Consider the following 20,238-nt stretch of genomic DNA (forward strand, 5'->3'; position numbering starts at 1 on the left):
GTTACAACCATGCTTTGAAATGTAATTGGATTGTAAAACGAGTATTTTACAATCGTTATTTAATATTTAATTGGGCTTTAAAAGATTATATCTATGATTTGTAGAACGCCGCGCGTCTCATCGCCTCAGCCACCACACAGGTGATTAACGCCTCAAAGAACGCTAACAAATCCAACACTAACAAAACCTCGGAACATCAACTGACTCAACAATGCCAGGTAAGCAGTGATGGGGACATCATTCCATAATTCTTATCAATAAAAGAAGTCTCAATTCAATTTACATAATGGTGGAAACACTTAACAAATGGGAGGTATAGTAGATTGGCCAGTAAGCTAAAGGTTCTTGGTTTAAATCCTGCTGTAATTGTCTCAACAATGCCAGGTAAACAGGGGTCACTTATCATTCCATAATTCTTATTACAGAAGTTGTTAGATGACAAACAAGACACACTGAATGTTGAAACACTGATAAATGCTGGGTTATAATTGATTGGCAAAAGGTCGCGGGGTCAAATCTTCCTGTTGTGTTCTATGACTAAGTGTTGTATCTGCATTCTTTCTGTTCCCCCAGAGTATTAAAGTATTGTCTAATTGTCCAAGAATATTGTATTGTGTCTTCCAAATACTGCTGTATGATTGGCTGATTTAGACTGTAGTGTTTGTAAAACCATATATGATTGGCTAAGAAAATAATAGTGTGTCCTCCTTGTATTGTTGTATTTTATTGGCTGAGACTATCACATGTTGTTCTCCTTCTACAGATCATGAATGAACAGCTGCCTCTGTTGATCCAAGGATTCCGGAGATCTGAGACAAACCAGGACAGCGCTACAGCCCAGCTACAACTGATCAATGCCAGCAAGGAATTTATACAGGTATAAAGTACAAATTGTAAGGGAGACCATTTGGCAAGAAAAAAAATCAAACATTGATAGTACAATGTCTGTAAAATCTCGCTGCAGTGTTTGGGGGAGAAAGGAAAATGTCTTAAAACTAAGGTTTCTGTGCTATATTTAACTTATTTTATTTATTTTATCAAAATAATATGATGTGCATAGCTATTATGATAGACACTAGTTTTACATCTCGGTTCACTGGCCACATTTATTCTGACAGCCTGCCAGTCAGCTGGTATCCGCTGCAAACACCGCAGCCCCAACGGTTGGAGATCAAGCTGCAAGCATGAACATAAACCAGGCAGTGAAGACGATGACCACCGCGCTCGCGGAGCTGAGAACCGCCTCAGGGAAGGCAGAGGAGATGTGTATCTCACTGGAGGTTGACGCTGCCCTTGATCAGCTGACCGAACTCGACCGCGAGCTGGAGGAGTACCGCAGAGCCGCCGACAGCGGTAACCTTGTGCCACTACCCGGTGAAACGGTGAGGCCAAGAGGAAAAGGTCATGGTGATTATATAGTCAGGTCAAGGGTTAAAGGTCATGAATAATCAATGATAGTAGCATGTGTATACATAGTGCATTTGTTAATTGGATTATATGTAAAGTGAAGTGTATCATTCGTATTATGTTCAGGCCAGGGTTAAAGGTCATGAGTATTTAATGATAGTAGCATGTGTTTAGTGAATAAGATCATTACTAAAAAAGTAAGTAAAGGGTGTAAACTGTCAGATATTTTTTGATTATTATATAAATGGGAGATTTGATATTGTATCATGGTTTTCTATTATGGTGGAATGGAGTTGATACATGATTTTGTTACATATTTCAGGTGGAGGCGTCGGCCATGAAACTTGGCTCCACCTCTAAGGACGTGGGATCGGCGATGGCTCAGCTACTGACTGCTGCCTCACAAGTAAACACAGATAAATGTATAATGGAGACAGAAATTTTGTAGAATATATAGAGCATTTCATTTATTCTGGTAATAGATGATCGTTGTAAAAAAATAAGACATCACAAAAAATATGATACGCAAAAATTGAAACAAGATGACTGATGCAAATAAAAAGTAACGTATTTACCCCCATTTTTGTAATTTTTGTGATATAAGAAAAAACGGAGTGAACAGTATAATATATATATATATGACATGATTTCATTCTGTTGTGACTTTTCTTCACACATTCTTCGCTGTGGTCATTTCTCAGGGAATTGGATTTTATTTATCTATATATTTATCTATATAATATATTTCCACTATATGGTGATTTTTCAGGGCAATGAGAATTACGTGGGTGTAGCAGCCAGGGACACCGCGAACGCCCTCCGCGTGCTGACAGAAGCCACACGCGGTGTCGCCTCAACCTCAGAAGACATCAAGGTCAGACGGCAAGTGATCGACAGCGCCCGTGACGTCATCGACAAGTCGACGCATCTACTGGAGGAGACGAAGCGAGCCATGAACGACCCAGAAAACCCTGAGAACCAGGCTAGACTTAACCAGGTGGCCAAGGCTGTGTCGAGTGCGCTCAACAGCTGTGTGAACGCCCTTCCCAGACAGAGAGACGTGGATAACGCCATCAGACAGATCACAGACTCGAGCCAGGAGCTGGCGTCCACCAAGGTACGCAGATCTGTCTGTTCAGCAGACAAAGTCTATCTCAGAAATAGACAAAATTTAAGTCGGAAGCAGATTTGATCTCAGAATAAGTGGATTAAGAGTCAAATGGCATCCACCGAGATAGTTACATCTATCTTAGAAATAGACGAATAGGCAACCTTATGTCAGCAATACACAAGCTTCATCTCAAATTTTAACTTGGCTCATAAAAAATCACCTTTTTAACAGAAATAGTTCTCATTCTTTCAGAATTAAATTACTTCACATATGCATAGAAATCCTTATCGCATAAAAAATAATCTTAACAAATTTACTTCATCTATGCATCATTATTAGGAATTGATTTAATTTTTCGTTCCTGTACATTGTAGTACCCGAGCACAGACCGCACGTTCCAGGAGATCCAGATCGAGAACAACAACGCCGCTGTCAATCTCAACCAGGCCGCCAGTGACATCATCACCGCATCTCGTGGCACACCCAAACAACTTGCCGAGTCATCTCGCGAGTACAGCTCGTCTTACTCAGAGTTCATCAAATCTGGACTCACCATGGCAGGTCAGTGAGAGCGAGATTCCAACAAAATCAGATACTAAAAATTTAAGGTTTGATCAAAACAGACGCTAGGCTTAAGGTGTGACATTACTGTAGAATGTAGGTACCTGTGATTGATTTTGATTGGTCGGTTTCCAGGTCTGTCCAAGGATGGAGACACACAGAACCAGATTGTGGGCGGACTGAAAAACGTCTCCATGATTTCCAGTAAACTGCTGCTGGCCGCCAAGTCTGTGTTGGCCGATCCAAACGCTCCCAACACCAAGAATCTGCTCTCGCAGGCCGCCAGGTAGGCACTCAAGTATTACCTTTATATAATCCAATATTACATTGAGTTACTCTACATAGTCTAATCCTTAATGTGTTTGAGTATTATCTTTAACTTTTGTTAAGTTTATAGCCCCGGAGTCATTAATTATGTGTAGTTTTGTAAAGCATGATATAATTAAATTGAGTAAGGATTTTAGGGGTTTTGTTTCAATTTCATTGTTTGATATATTAAACTTTTCCTACATTTTGTCTGATAGAGCGGTGACAGAGAGCATTAATCAGCTGATCAACGTCTGTACTGTGTCGGCTCCAGGGCAGAAGGAGTGTGATAACGCCCTCAGACAGATACAGGTCAGTAACACCCTCCAATGTGTATGTAGTTTATATAACCAAGGACAGAAGGAGTGTGATAACGCCCTCAGACAGATACAGGTCAGTAACACCCTCCAATGTGTATGTAGTTTATATAACCAAGGGCAGAAGGAGTGTGATAACGCCCTCAGACAAATACAGGTCAGTAACACCCTCCAATGTGTATGTAGTTTATATAACCAAGGGCAGAAGGAGTGTGATAACGCCCTCAGACAGATACAGGTCAGTAACACCCTCCAATGTGTATGTAGTTTATATAACCAATGGCAGAAGGAGTGTAATAACGCCCTCAGACAGATACAGGTCAGTAACACCCTCCAATGTGTATGTAGTTTATATAACCAAGGACAGAAGGAGTGTGATAATGCCCTCAGACAGATTCAGGTCAGTAACACCCTCCAATGTGTATGTAGTTTATATAACCAAGGGCAGAAAGAGTGTGATAACACCCTCAGACAGATACAGGTCAGTAACACCCTCCAATGTGTATGTAGTTTATATATAACCAAGGGCAGAAGGAGTGTGATAACGCCCTCAGACAGATACAGGTCAGTAACACCCTCCAATGTGTATGTAGTTTATATAACCAAGGGCAGAAGGAGTGTGATAATGCCCTCAGACAGATACAGGTCAGTAACACCCTCCAATGTGTATGTAGTTTATATATAACCAAGGGCAGAAGGAGTGTGATAACGCCCTCAGACGGATACAGGTCAGTAACACCCTCCAATGTGTATGTAGTTTATATATAACCAAGGGCAGAAGGAGTGTGATAACGCCCTCAGACAGATACAGGTCAGTAACACCCTCCAATGTGTATGTAGTTTATATAACCAAGGGCAGAAGGAGTGTGATAACGCCCTCAGACTGATACAGGTCAGTAACACCCTTCAATATGTATGTAGTATATATAACCAAGGACAGAAGGAGTGTGATAACGCCCTCAGACAGATACAGGTCAGTAACACCCTCCAATGTGTATGTAGTTTATATAACCAAGGACAGAAGGAGTGTGATAACGCCCTCAGACAGATACAGGTCAGTAACACCCTTCAATATGTATGTAGTATATATAACCAAGGACAGAAGGAGTGTGATAACGCCCTCAGACAGATACAGGTCAGTAACACCCTCCAATGTGTATGTAGTTTATATAACCAAGGGCAGAAGGAGTGTGATAACGCCCTCAGACAGATACAGGTCAGTAACACCCTCCAATGTGTATGTAGTTTATATAACCAAGGGCAGAAGGAGTGTGATAACGCCCTCAGACAGATACAGGTCAGTAACACCCTCCAATGTGTATGTAGTTTATATATAACCAAGGGCAGAAGGAGTGTGATAACGCCCTCAGACTATTATTACGATAAGAGTGAGAAAGAAGTTGTAGAGTATGGCTTTATGACACTGTTGTAAGTATGATTCAGAAATCACATAACTTATCCTTAAAAGACATCTCTTCATCCTTCTGATTTTACAGATGAATTACTCCTTCATCCTCATAGCAAAATAATTATTTGTAGTGGATTCCTTAGGTTTATACTCCTTTCCTCTTAAGCCCTTTCCCTCCAAACTGAAAATGAAAATGTTAAAGATATGTATTTTATTATAAAGATTTGAGCCGTGTAAGAATCTATGCTGTACAATGCTTCTCTATGCTCAGTATGCCTTTTTTTTAATGCTGTAATGCTGTGTTATTGTAGATGATGAAATCTATGCTGGAGAGTGCCAATGAGCCAGTGACGGACCTGTCGTATTTCGAATGTCTGGACTCCGTCATGGAGAAATCTAAGGTAGGTAACTCATTCCTCGCCTGTATCACAATGTCTGTGGCGCGGAGAGTGAACTCTCAGAATGTATCCAAGAACTAAGTCGCACGATGGCTGACTGTCGGAGTAGAAAGTGATGCTTTATCAGTTTTTGACTTTTTTGTGTAGAGAATGAATCTGTGAAAATCTCTTTGTCTTGTATATAGAATGAAGTTAAGGTTTGTTTTCATTCGTCTTAATGTTACTTACAAACCTTTGCAATATGCTGAATAATGTATAACTAGAATTTTCCCAAATCCTACTAGATTAATATTTAATTTTGTTTTTTTTAATTTAAATCTTTTAACATTTACAGCCATCTATATTATGAATTATTTATGAATGCCAATATCTGATTGGCTAATCATTTCTAAACTTTTTTGAATGCTATTGACTGATTGGCTGATTGTAAATTAACTGTTTTGAATGCTGTAAACTGATTGGCTGTTTGTATAATACTGTTTTGAAAGCTATCGACTGATTGGCTGATTTTGTGAGGATTTTATCACAGGGCCAAGTCTGGGTAAATCTCACCTTCTTCTTGTATCTCTTCTATTTTTGTTGTACCCAGAAAGCTTATAACAGACATGCTCAACACCCCACCTCCACCCTCACCCCCATCCCCTACCCTCACAAAAAATCTTGGGTTGATCACATCGTTTTATATTTGCTCACAGAACACATAATCACACACTATCTTAACCTCTGAACTTCACTTGTATTTCAAATGAAACACCCAACCTTCTCAAATGAACTTAATGAAACATCGAGTGAATGAAAAAACAGTCATTTTGAATGTACATGTCACAGTTGATGGGCAAGTAATTAGTGTAATGTCTTTATATTGACAATGTACATGTCACAGTTTATGGGCCATTAATTAGTTAAAGGTCGTTATATTGGCAATGTACATGTCACAGTTTATGGGCCAGTAATTAGTGTAAGGTCGTTATATTGGCAATGTACATGTCACATTTGATGGGCAAGTAATTAGTGTAAGGTCGTTATATTGACAATGTACATGTCACAGTTGATGGGCCAGTAATTAGTGTAAGGTCGTTATATTGGCAATGTACATGTCACAGTTGATGGGCCAGTAATTAGTGTAAGGTCGTTATATTGGCAATGTACATGTCACAGTTGATGGGCCAGTAATTAGTGTAAGGTCGTTATATTGGCAATGTACATGTGACAGTTGATGGGCCTGTAATTAGTGTAAGGTCGTTATATTGGCAATGTACATGTCACAGTTGATGGGCCAGTAATTAGTGTAAGGTCGTTATATTGGCAATGTACATGTCACAGTTGATGGGCCAGTAATTAGTGTAAGGTCGTTATATTGACAATGTACATGTCACAGTTGATGGGCCAGTAATTAGTGTAAGGTCGTTATATTGGCAATGTACATGTCACAGTTGATGGGCCAGTAATTAGTTTAAGGTCGTTATATTGACAATGTACATGTGACAGTTGATGGGCCAGTAATTAGTGTAAGGTCGTTATATTGACAATGTTGAGCTTGTTCTGTGTTCCCACAAACTACAGGGTTTTTCAGGGTCAGGGTCCAGCCATGTGAAGGGGGGGGGGGGACTGGTGCTTTTTCAATGTTATCTTGATTTAGACCTGTTTTTCTATGAACTATTTCTGGGGTTGTGGGTTTTTTTTTTTCCACTTTGTCTCTGTCAATTTCATCATCAGTTGCATGTTTGTTGTCATTTTTAAGGCGTCGAGCTAATGCTCGGCAGCCTTCTAGCGATCGTCTGGATTGGCAATCGTCCAAAAATTCATGCACTGTACCGCCTTTTTAATGCATAAAAAATAAGTTCCTTGAAGTATTAAACGTATTACAAGATTTGTATTCCTTTTATTCAACTAAATTGTCTACAAAAAAACAAAATTTGCCTCCCTGGTTATTGACAACTCATTGCATTAGTATAAATTTGCTTAATCAAGAAATGGCGGATGAATACAATAAGGTGCAATGTTAACATTCACTGAAATATTATTTAAGTTTATCGCTTACATTTTGATTGGAGACTGTGCCCGATAGAAATAAAATTTGATATGTAAATGTATTTGTTATCGGGCATGGTCTCCGAAATAATTGTAAGCGATAAACTTATCTAGAGATTTTGTTGCAATTAATAAACACGATAATGCAGTTGGTTTGGTCAAGCATTTTAGATAGCACGTGTTGTGGATTTGTTTGTAAACAACCATAGCATAGGTAATCTTGTTTCAAACGGGAATTGAAATAAATAAAAGTATGTTTTATTATTATAATTAGGGACACACTGTTAATGTATTCAAATTATGAGCCTGTGAAATGTGCAAAGACTTTTTAAAGCAGAAAGAAATTAATTTTTTTTGAACTTTGAAATTTCTTCGATTTTTGTAACCACGATGAGTTATTGTATTATAAACTCATCACTACCTATTTTATACTGAAATATACTGAATATTGTTTTTGAAACAGCACAAAACGTAATTTATTTCCTTTTTTATTATAATATTATTTGATAAACGACTATATATATTAGTACAAAAATTCAAATTATTGATATCATTCTATATAAAAGAAAATGTCAGCTTGACGCCTTTGTGGCCGTTCCGGCCTTTGATTTTGTGTCAGCCTTTGTTGTTTTGATAATTGAATATAATCCCCCCCCCCCCAACAAAAAAAAATTGTGGAAATGACTTCTATGTCATGTTTTGATAAAAAAAAAAATATAGCTAGTGCTTTATGCATACACATATGTGAAAATAGAAAAATAATCTTGTATTTATTCATTAATTAGATAAGTAGAAAATAACCAAGCTAGTTACTGTACATGTACCTGGAAAAACTTTGTATTAAGCTTATTGTATATTTCTCTTGTTTATCTGTACTAAGTACATAGCTGGACAGCATACATGTGATATACAGAGAGAATTAACAGTGCAGCTATCATCTTACAAGTTCTAGATTGTTTGTTCTTCTTCTGGAAAAATTAAATGAAATATGTTGTTGGTTTAATTTTAAAATATCTTTAGAAACTTCATTTCATAGGATCTGAGGTTTCAAGGCTTTGTAAATTCATGACAAATTTCATTTTATAGTATGGGTTGCCTTTGTGATAATCAGATACTAATATGATCATATGTATTTTTTAAAATTCAGTTTCGGTAATTTTGCTAAAATAAGCATTTATAAAGAACAGATTTCTTCCCCAATGTACAATCCCAGAACCCAATATAGAGAAAGCATGTATGTGTGTTAACATTAACCCCCCCCCCCTCTCTGTTGTCTGTCAACATTATGTTGTGTGTTGTTTTGTTGTTTGTTGCGTGTTTAAGCCTGAAAACTCATTACAACAGTGTCTTCTCAAATACTATATGATGGTCCATTAATAAGCCTAACTGTCAATCAGAGAATTGGCCTTGATGTCAATCTGAGATCAGAAGTGAGCGAGTCTCTGGCCCTGAGCTTGGTCCCTTCCCATGTCTGTGGCGAGTCTCTGGCCCTGAGTTTGGTCCCTCCACCTGTCTGTACTCAAATACTATATGATGGTCCCTTAATAAGCCTAACTGTCAATCAGAGAATGAGCAAGTTGAGATTCTGTGGCCCTGAGCTTGGTTCCTTCGCCTGTCTGTGCGTACTACATGTAAATGTTTACAACTCCTCTCTCCTTGGTATTGTTTTCAATATGAAAAAACTCAGACAATTTGAGGCTTTAAATGTGAATTACATATTTGGATGCATGTAATATTTGCTTTATTCTGATGATATTGATCTCCTATAAGCATACTTGCCAACCTCCAACATGTGAAAATCTGGTCATGACCAGATTTGGAAAGTAAAAAATCTGGTCATAGGGCGTAACGACATTCACGACATATTTACCATGCATTTCATAGGTATATACAATAGAAATATGTGTAAAAAACTTATGTGTAATGCTTTATTGCAAAGAAGCATTTTAACTAACAGTTGCTGATTTTGAATTTTGCAAAGTGATCTGACACAGAAAATGGTAGGTTGTGTTCAGCTAAAAAAAATGCAAAAAGAGTTTCTGCTACATTAACCTTGCTTTTGAACTCTGTAAATGATGGCATGAAAGTTGTAAGTGACTTGGAAGAGTTATGTGTATTAAAAAGCATCCTATACATGACTTAGCGTTTTTGAATGTTTAGTCAGATCATTTTGGGCACAAAATCCAATATTCAAATGTGCGTTATATAGAACATAAAAGCCTCGTTTTGTATTCGATTACTTTGTTTTACTTATGGGAATTCATTTTCCCAGATATGTTGATAGGTACAAAAATATCGTTTTCTTTTTGTTGGTTTTGATTCCGCTGGCCCCGATGAAGACCTTTTCTTATTGGAAGCCATCACACTTAATGATTTAAACCTTCGCTTAGTCAAAACAACTCACGATAATAATTACACATAATGTGTCTGATATAGCCATCGGCATTGTTTACGTGTTACGTAAATCCAAGCTCAGCTTGGGTTTATAACTGGAAGTCAAACGCGCAACGTATTTTACGAACCAAATCCGGAAATCGGGAGATTTTCGGGTTGTTCGACAAAAATCGGGTGAAAAGCATGACCCACCGGGTCATAAAAAATAATCGGGTGAAGGGTTGAAAAATCGGGTGTGACCCGACGAAATCGGATCAGTTGGCAAGTATGCCTATAAGTTGAACAGTATATGTGTTGATGATATTGATCTCCTATAAGTTGACTAGTATATGTATTGATGATATTGATCTCCTATAAGTTGACCAGTATATGCATTGATGATATTGATCTCCTATAAGTTGACCAGTATATGTATTGATGATATTGATCTCCTATAAGTTCACCAGTATATGTATTGAATATTGATCGCCTATAAGTTCACCAGTATATGTATTGATGATATTGATCTCCTATAAGTTCACCAGTATATGTATTGATGATATTGATCTCCTATAAGTTCACCAGTATATGTATTGATGATATTGATCTCCTATAAGTTCACCAGTATATGTATTGATGATGTGTTTGATGAATCATTAAGCCAACTGTATCACTCATAAATCATACTGACATTATACCTGTCATACCACTTCAGATTTAATAATATTTTGAATGGTAAGTTAATATCTGGATCAGTTAATTAGTTAATTACTGGATTAACTAACTCGCCCCTCTTTCTGTCCTGCAGCTGTTGGGAGACTCTATGACTGGGATCACGAACCACGCCAAGAAGGGCGACCTGGAGAACTTCTGTGACTCCGTAGGGAACTTCTCAACATCTGTTTGTGGACTCACTGAGGCCGCCTCACAGGTAAGGGACCGTCTCAAAAGTCTTCATGTAGAAGAACAGTCTCTGTACACAGGGATTGATTTGTATGAGTTGTAGATTTTTTTTTCTCCAAAATGGCATGGTTATTTTGTAACGAAAGAATGTAAAATACATATAGAGGTACCGAGGAACTGTCTGTAGAGAAGGACCGTCTTTAAACTTTCTGAAGAGAGGGAGCGCAGCTGATGGAGTGCCAGATCTTTCTAATATGTATGATGAATGAATAATAACATTTGTTTTTCCTTTAAATTACAGGCGGCCTACCTTGTGGGCATTGCTGATGGAGCGTCAGAGCCCCGAAGGGCCCGGGCTGGTGGACCAGTCCCAGTTTGCCCGGGCTAATCCAGCCATACAGATGGCGTGTCAGAACCTGGTTAACCCGGCCAGCTCCCAGCAACAGGTAGGGCGTTAATCAGTGGTTAATTAGTGGAGGACTAATGACTTACTAATGGACCTGTATAGAGCCTGGTCAATCAAGCCCTGTAGGAGCTTTTACAGATCCAATGTTGGACCAGTCAGAATGCAATACATGGCATCAATTCTCAAACCTCTATATTGCCCCCCTGAATGAGCTTATTGAGCCAACTGGTGATAACATCATTATTGCCCCTCTTTGAATGAGCTTATTGAGCCGACTGGTGATAACATCATTATTGCCCCTCTTTGAATGAGCTTATTGAGCTGACTGGTGATAACATCATTATTGCCCCTCTTTGAATGAGCTTATGTTGTATTAGAATTTATTTCATAATTCCCAATAACCACAAAGTTCAGGAAAGAATATAAGCAAACTTTTTTACGTGAATGTTTAAGATTTAAATTTTCAGTGAAATGGGAGGTAATTTTCAAATATAATTTCATTTTATTCTTAACAAATCGGGTTATAAGACATCATTTTTTGCAAAAAGAATTAAGTTTTTAGACAAACTGACTGCTTGTAGCAGAACCTGTCTGAGTTACATGTATCTCAATGAAGTATCTCCTTATATATCCTGCTATAGGAGCTGTTTGATTACAGACTAACTGCCTTTGAGCTGTAACTCTGTATTCTGTGGCTAACGTAGCCTGGCTTCTAGCAGATCAATGATGCTCCATGATATATAACAGGATTAAAGCAGTGTACTTTTATCAAAACCAACTCACTCAGAATCCATACAGCATAATTTACCCCTTCTCCTCCTCTCCAGAATTTATTGCTGTAAATAAATCATTTGCTTTTTAGCTCACCTGAGCTGAAAGCTCAAGTGAGCTATTCTGATCACATTTTGTCCGTCGTCCGTCTGTCCGTCCGTCTGTCCGTCTGTCCGTCTGTCCGTCTGTAAACTTTTTACATTTTGAACTTCTTCTCTAAAACCGCTTATCCAATTTCAACCAAATTTGGCACAAAGCATCCTTATGGGAGGGCGAATATAAATTGCAGAAATAAAAGTTTGATCTGTATTCAAAGCGGAGAAAACCTTGAAACTGTAGAAAAAGGGGGGTGCATTTTTAAAAATCTTCTTCTCAAGAACTACCGAGGCAAATTCAACCTAGTTTAGCATAAATTATCCTTATGGGAAGGAAAATATAAATTGCAAAAATTAAGTGGTAATTCTGTTTCAAATCTGAGTTATTACGAAAATAATAATAAAGGAAAGGCGTGTTTCAATCAGTTTAATAACATCGGGTTCGGCATCCGGTAAAATGATTCCATACTTCTAAAACGAAGTTCTTTGTTTAAAGCAGCCATGACATTATACGAAAAAGGGTCGATCTGACTAAATTTGCTTGTTGTGCAACAGTTCGCGTATGAAGGGAAATTTTGAAACATACAAAATATATTGGTGCCGATTTTGTGAAGTAAATTGAGGCTAAATATTTCAATGCGTTGACAGTTTTCACACATGACATTGGTGTTAGCTTGTTCTGATTTTCGTTTCGTTCTCATTATGCTTTGTAACCTGGAAACTATCGTCTGTATTTCGTGATTTTTACGTATGAAATCAAACAGAGACTTCGGTAAATCAAACAGTTAACTGTTTACTTGCGCAAATTAAGCAAAATCGGATGTAGGGGTACTGAAATACAATTCATTCTATCGGTAATTCGGCATTATCTTTTGCGTAATGGTACATGTAGATTAATGCAATAGGTTTTGTTGAGATGCTCGGCATTTTCTCGAGTTTATTCAGTTTAAATAGAGTTTGATATCGCTGACGGAAATATGTAGGTATATACATGTATATATATGATTCATTTCGAAAAAATAAATTGTGTTCTTTATTTGTTATACATGTAGTGCATGTTTCTTGTGTTTAATTGTTTACAATTTCTATTTACTAACCATATTTGAGTGTTAAGCTTCGAATTATAAGCAAGATACAGAGATTTGCTCACAATTCTATGTTTGTACACAGATCTTAAAAACTAAAGCTTAAAAAAGTAAAATATTTGTCAATATTTATTAAGAAACTTTTCAAAGTCTGTTCTTCCAGAAACCAACTTTAACAGCTTATTGTATTGTAAACTTAACCTTTTTAGCTCACCTGAGGGTGGGGCCACAATGGGGGGTCGAAGTTTAACAAATGAATATATAGAGTAATTCTTTAAAAATCTTCTCCTCAGAAACTAATCAGCCAGGAAAGCTGAAACTTGTGTGAAAGCATCATCAGGTAATGTAGATACAAATTTGTGAAAATCATGATCCCCGGAGGTAGGGTGGGGCCACAATGCAGGATCGAAGTTTTACATAGGAATATATAGAATAAATCTTTAAAAATCTTCTACTCAGAAACTAATCGGCCAGGAAAGCTGACGCTTGTGTGGAAGGATCCTCAGGTAGTGTAGATTCAAAGTTGTGAAAATCATGACCCCCGGGGTACGGTGGGGCCACAATGGGGGATCGAAGTTTAACATAGGAATATATAGAGTAAATCTTTAAAAATCTTCTTCTCAGAAACTAATCAGCCAGGAAAGCTGAAACTTGTGTGAAAGCATCCTCAGGTAGTGTAGATTCATAGTTGTGAAAATCATGACCCCCGGGGGTACGGTGGGGCCACAATGGGGGATCGAAGTTTAAAATAGGAATATATAGAGTAAATCTTTAAAAATCTTCTTCTCAGAAACTAATTAGCCGGGAAAGCTGACACTTTTGTGGATGCATTGTCAGGTAGTGTTAATTCAAAGTTGTGAAAATCATGACCCCCGGGGTACGGTGGGGCCACAATGGGGGATCGAAGTTAAACATAGGAATATATAGAGTAAATCTTTAAAAATCTTTTTCTCAGAAACTAATCAGCCGGCAATGCGGAAACTTCTTCGGAAGTATTCTCAGGTAGTGTTAATTCAAAGTTGTTAAAATAATAACCCCTGGGGGTAGAATGGGGCCACAATGGGGGATTGAAGTTTAACATATGATTATATACAGTAAATCTTTAAAAATCTTCTTCTCAGAAACTAATTAGCCAGGAAAGCTGAAACTTGTGTGGAAGCATCCTCAGGTAGTGTAGATTCAAATTTGTGAAAATCATAACCCTGGGGGTAGGTTTGGGCCACAATGGGAGGTTGATGTTTTACATAGGAATAAACAGAGTAAATCTTTAAAAATCTTCTTCTCAGAAACTAATCAGCCAGGAAAGCTGAAACTTGTGTGAAAGCATCCTCAGGTAGTGTAGATTCATAGTTGTGAAAATCATGATCCCCAGGGGTAGGGTGGGGCCACAATGAGGGGTCAAAGTTTAACAAAGGAATATATAGAGTAAATCTTTAAAAATCTTCTTAGAAACTAATCAGCCTGATGTTTCTTTATAATTGTTAAGACTTTGGCCCCAGGACAATTCTTTGGCCTCCCGAGAAGGTTCAGAGTTTGATGTACGTTTATATCTAATATATAAACTATTGTTAAGGATCATTTTGAGAACTGCAATACTCAACATATGATATGACTATAAAATCATCTTGTTAGAAAAGGGATTAATGATTATAAACATAAGAATATCCAGGGGAAAATGGATTTTATTTATACAGGATCTACATGTATTATTGTACATTGTCCAGATAATTTGTATTATGACTCCATTAAGCTGATTTTATCATACCTATTGTTCCTCAGGTGAGCGATGTGGCCCATGGGCCTCTTGTTTAACATCAAAGAAACTATATGATTTGTTTGTGCATTGATTTATTAATATACAATTGGAAAGCCCCCTTTTAGAATTTGTGAAATCAAATCATAGCACGATGTTCTGTCCTCATTTGTTGGTTATTTTGATTTATTTCAGTAATCAAAGTAAATTGATTTCCTTTTTGTCCTTTGTTTAGTATTACATGGCGGAAAGATGTAGGTCAATGGTAGGTGACCTTTCACCCCTGGGGTCATGACCTTGTGGTCACGTAACCCTGTGCATTGTGTCCCTTAGTTTACTTGTAGATCTGTGTGTGGAATGTTTATTATCTTTTTCAAAATATTTTTTGGGGTTAAATTGCGTACACATAGCTATTTACCACCATATTGTTGTGTTGTCAGCCTTCCATGTTTAAAGACAAAACAAAATCTGGGTTAAGGTCATGAACAATTTTGGCTCAAAGTCGTTGTTTTTTTGTGCTTAATGATTAGTTACATTTTGTCAATCATTTAAGTCTTCTATTTCATGCTTTATTGATTGAGCATATTTTTAAGAAAGTCAAGAAAGATTTGTTGTAGCATTAATTTATTACATGGCTAATATTGTATTTGCAACATTTTTTGTTTAAACAGCTTCTATTGTTTGAAAGAAAGAAGGTACAGTGTGTAACAATGTCTGGGTCATTCCAACTCGTATACGACTTTAAATATCTCTTTAATTATTCATGTTGTCAGATTTTTTATGATCAACTTCATTCTCTTTAATTAAACATATTTATATTTCAAATTACCATTGTATTAAAAATATTCAACATACAGGAACACAATTTTCTATGATCTTAGAAAAATCTTACTCACTTTTATGTTTATGCTTTAGAGATACTTTGGTTCATCCATATTCATGAGTTGTATTTTTCTTTCATACACAGAGATTTAAATATTCATTATATGAGGTACATGCATATTTATGTATTTTTTCTCTTTTGTATCACACGCTTTTCAGAGGCGGTCTCTGCATGATGTAAGATATCACGCTGTAATTGTATACTTCCCAGAATTCTGTAAACTTCCTGTCCATATAACACGTAGAGTCATTATACTGTTGTGTAAGCTTCTCTGTAGAGAGTTCGTCTGTATGACTGGTAGCCATGGTAACACATTTCTTGTTGTCAAAGAGGAGCTCCATTGTGAAAATTAAATCATTTTCTGTTACATTTTTCATCAGACATCTTGACGAGGGGGTCGTTTAAAATGTTATACTGTTGCTTAGTAACAGTTACCATGGTACTGTGTGTATCACCGTAGGAACTGTGTATCTATCAGATGAACTTTGTATATCTGTAGTGATTGTATAGACTCGGCGAGATTGAACTCGCTAGAACTTGATTATCTCAACCTCTGCAATTAGGGTACATCAGTAGGTTAAACGTGTCTCAACTGCAGGCAATTTCTATTTTACTTTTATACAGACTGAATTAGATTTTACTTTTATACAGACTGAATTAGATTTTCTTTGTAGCTGGCAGTTGTCTCAACCTCAAAAGGTTAGACTTGCCAGGACTCGGGGATATTGACCATATTAACTAGTTAGTAGGGATTTCTTTTCTAGTGATAAATGTTAGTGTATATAGTCCTCAGTCTACACCTCAGTAGTGTTCTAAAGGACGTAGATAGTCTGGCGCCACATCTGTCTTATTGTTTCCATGGAAACCATAGAGCAGCAAAGTTTATTACGTTCATTGTCACTGTTATATAGTGTAGAGCAACAATTCAGTAGTCTCTGTTATATAGTGTAGGGCAACAATTCAATAGCCTCTGTTATATAGTGTAGAACAACGATTCAATAGTCTCTGTTCATTGTCACTGTTATATAGTGTAGAGCAACATTACAATAGTCTCTGTTCATGGTCTCTGTTATATAGTGTAGATCCAGAGCAACAATTCAATAGTCTCTGTTCATGGTCTCTGTTATATAGTGTAGAGCAACAATACAATAGTCTCTGTTCATGGTCTCTGTTATATAGTGTAGGGCAACAATTCAATGGCCTCTGTTCATGGTCTCTGTTATATAGTGTAGAGCAACAATACAATAGTCTCTGTTCATGGTCTCTGTTATATAGTGTAGGGCAACAATTCAATGGCCTCTGTTCATGGTCTCTGTTATATAGTGTAGAGAAACAATTCAATAGCCTCTGTTATATAGTGTAGAACAACGATTCAATAGTCTCTGTTCATTGTCTCTGTTATATAGTGTAGAGCAACAATTCAATAGTCTCTGTTCATGGTCTCTGTTATATAGTGTAGAGCAACAATACAATAGTCTCTGTTCATTGTCTCTGTTATATAGTGTAGAGCAACAATTCAATAGTCTCTGTTCATGGTCTCTGTTATATAGTGTAGAGCAACAATACAATAGTCTCTGTTCATGGTCTCTGTTATATAGTGTAGGGCAACAATTCAATGGCCTCTGTTTATGGTCTCTGTTATATAGTGTAGAGCAACAATTCAATAGCCTCTGTTATATAGTGTAGAACAACGATTCAATAGTCTCTGTTCATGGTCTCTGTTATATAGTGTAGAGCAACAATACAATAGTCTCTGTTCATGGTCTCTGTTATATAGTGTAGGGCAACAATTCAATGGCCTCTGTTCATGGTCTCTGTTATATAGTGTAGAGCAACAATTCAATAGTCTCTGTTCATGGTCTCTGTTATATAGTGTAGGGCAACAATTCAATGGCCTCTGTTCATGGTCTCTGTTATATAGTGTAGAGCAACAATTCAATAGCCTCTGTTATATAGTGTAGAACAACGATTCAATAGTCTCTGTTCATTGTCTCTGTTATATAGTGTAGAGCAACAATTCAATAGTCTCTGTTCATGGTCTCTGTTATATAGTGTAGAGCAACAATACAATAGTCTCTGTTCATGGTCTCTGTTATATAGTGTAGAGCAACAATTCAATAGTCTCTGTTATATAGTGTAGAGCAACAATTCAATAGCCTCTGTTATATAGTGTAGAACAAAGATTCAATAGTCTCTGTTCATTGTCTGTGTTATATAGTGTAGAGCAACAATTCAATAGTCCCTGTTCATGGTCTCTATTATATAGTGTAGAGCAACAATACAATAGTCCCTGTTCATGGTCTCTGTTATATAGTGTAGAGCAACAATTCAATAGTCTCTGTTCATGGTCTCTGACCACCATGTTTTAAGCATTCTTTGAGTGTCACTGGATTGTAATTACAATTATAGACTCTCCAGTTGTAGGCTGTTAAGAGTTTGTAATGTATATATGATATTAATAGATACAGGGCACAATATAGTGGCATGACGTCACACAGAATCTAGATACATCACAGACGATATAATTAAAACGACATTACGTATCGTGATAGAAGTTTAGACAAGATTGTTAGATAGTTTACACTGTGTATCGTTAAGGTTGAAATTCACTCCGTATCACCTGCATCTTACATGTTTCTGTGTATCATATATCATATATATCATAGAATCGCGAACAGCGCTAAATGGGGGTTGCTATTTACTTTACTAACATGTATTGCTGGAGAAAGCGTATCAGAGTTAACAGAATTGTATCGTGTATCAAGAAATATCAGAGTTAACAGAATTGTATCGTGTATCAAGAAATATCAGAGATATAACATGAACCGCTGTGTATCGGGAAAAACAGATATACATGTATGTGTGTATATCTCAATGTTAGAAGTTTGTGAGGTATCAGGCTATGTATCATATATATACAAGCAACATCTTGTGTACTACGTGAAAAAATACTTTGATGAATGGAGGAGATTATCTACTTTTCATACCTTTGCCAAGATCTAAGATCAGTTTTGTATTAAGAATTTATATTATAACTAACAATTTTACTTCATACACAGAGTGAACTTGTAATGACTTTGCTTTGATTAACTTGTAATTATTTCTAACCTTGTCATCAGGATGTGTTTTGTGTAGAGATGATTTAGAGTTTTCTCCCCTTGTAGGTGTTGTCAGCAGCAACAGTGGTTGCTAAGCACACGTCGGCCCTGTGTAATGCCTGTCGCCTGGCCTCCAGCAAGACCTCCAATCCTGTCGCCAAGCGACACTTTGTACAGAGTGCCAAGGACGTTGCCAACAGCACAGCCAACCTTGTCAAGGCCATCAAGGTGAGTGTCAAGGTCAAATGTCAAAATTTTAGGTGTACATTTCTATTTGTTATAATTTGTGTCTGTTTAGATTGTATGAAATTTCTTATGGGTTTTGTACCGTAAGCTTCCCAAAGATTTAAATGATATTACTGACATCATTATTCAGGTGCTGGACCAGGATTTCACGGAGGAGAACCGCCAGCGATGTACGGAGGCCGCCAAACCACTGACAGATGCAGTGGATGAACTCACCACATTTGCCTCCTCTCCCGAGTTTGCCAGCATGCCAGCCAAGATCAGCCCAGAGGTAATAACAGTAAATGAAAAGCTATCGATAAATACAGGTAGTAAGACAGCTGGCGATATATAGCAGATAGCTACTAAGCTAGCTACATAAAGCAGACAGTTAGCAAGTTAAAGCACACAACTAACAGGATTATGTTATCCTGTAAAACCCCATATTAGAAATGTACTTGAATATATTCATGGTGGGGTTTCATAATTCAAGAAAGTTTTATGCAGTTATTCCTAATTTTCTGGGACAAGACACACAGATGACTTATCTGTATATATATGTAGGCAAGGAAGGCCCAAGAGCCCATTGTGTCGGCAGGTAAGGCGATGATCGATGGAGCGTGTCACATGGTGACGGCCGCCAAACAGCTGGCTGTCAATCCCAAGGACCCGCCCATTTACCAACTGTACTCCAACCACTCCAAGAGTGTGTCCGAGGCCATCAAACGACTCGTGTCCTCCATCAAGTAAGTTTGTCCACCATCAGTAAGTCTTTCCTTCATCAAGTAAGTGTATAGTGCAAGTCTTTATTATAATGCCAGCTCCTAACGTTGGTCAGCATTTCTAGATTTACAAAAGTGTTAGCTCTTCAATAGCCTGGTTCATTCCTAAAAGTGATTTTAAATTTTCGGACATGTATATTATTGTATTTTACTGTATTTCTGTGTACCTGGATTTTAATTTGTTTGAGGTCCATTCCACTTTACATCCATTATTTCTTGACACATATTATAGTATTTGAGTGTATACTTTCAAGGAATGTAAAAATCTTGAACTAAACATATATCCTGTAAAACATCAGGACCTGTTTGATCTGTATATTTCAGG

General features: G+C 37.2%; 1 protein-coding gene and 1 pseudogene across 1 annotated transcript; both read left to right on the forward strand.

Moving 5' to 3' along the window:
* LOC136272941 (talin-1-like) overlaps positions 1 to 20,238 on the forward strand; it is a 220,999-nt pseudogene that overhangs the window by 193,636 nt on the left and 7,125 nt on the right.
* LOC136272969 (talin-2-like) lies at positions 98 to 19,113 on the forward strand. Its single transcript, XM_066076351.1, has 12 exons — positions 98 to 218; positions 764 to 877; positions 1,119 to 1,382; positions 1,730 to 1,813; positions 2,177 to 2,524; positions 2,893 to 3,079; positions 3,215 to 3,365; positions 3,604 to 3,697; positions 5,422 to 5,511; positions 10,721 to 10,843; positions 11,117 to 11,261; positions 18,973 to 19,113. Exons 2-11 carry the CDS (start codon positions 767 to 769, stop codon positions 11,201 to 11,203), a joined length of 1,539 nt encoding a protein of 512 aa, XP_065932423.1. The 5' UTR covers positions 98 to 218; positions 764 to 766; the 3' UTR covers positions 11,204 to 11,261; positions 18,973 to 19,113.

This window comes from Magallana gigas, chromosome 1 (genome assembly GCF_963853765.1).
Source record: "Magallana gigas chromosome 1, xbMagGiga1.1, whole genome shotgun sequence".
Lineage (NCBI taxonomy): Eukaryota > Metazoa > Mollusca > Bivalvia > Ostreida > Ostreidae > Magallana > Magallana gigas.

Excerpts from the sequence above, each read along its gene's own strand:
- LOC136272969 (XM_066076351.1), top strand. The coding sequence starts at position 767 with ATGAATGAACAGCTGCCTCTGTTGATCCAAGGATTCCGGAGATCTGAG. Across the intron at positions 1,383-1,729 it reads TGCCACTACCCGGTGAAACG|GTGGAGGCGTCGGCCATGAA; the intron begins GTGAGGCCAAGA and ends TACATATTTCAG. Across the intron at positions 2,525-2,892 it reads AGGAGCTGGCGTCCACCAAG|TACCCGAGCACAGACCGCAC; the intron begins GTACGCAGATCT and ends TGTACATTGTAG.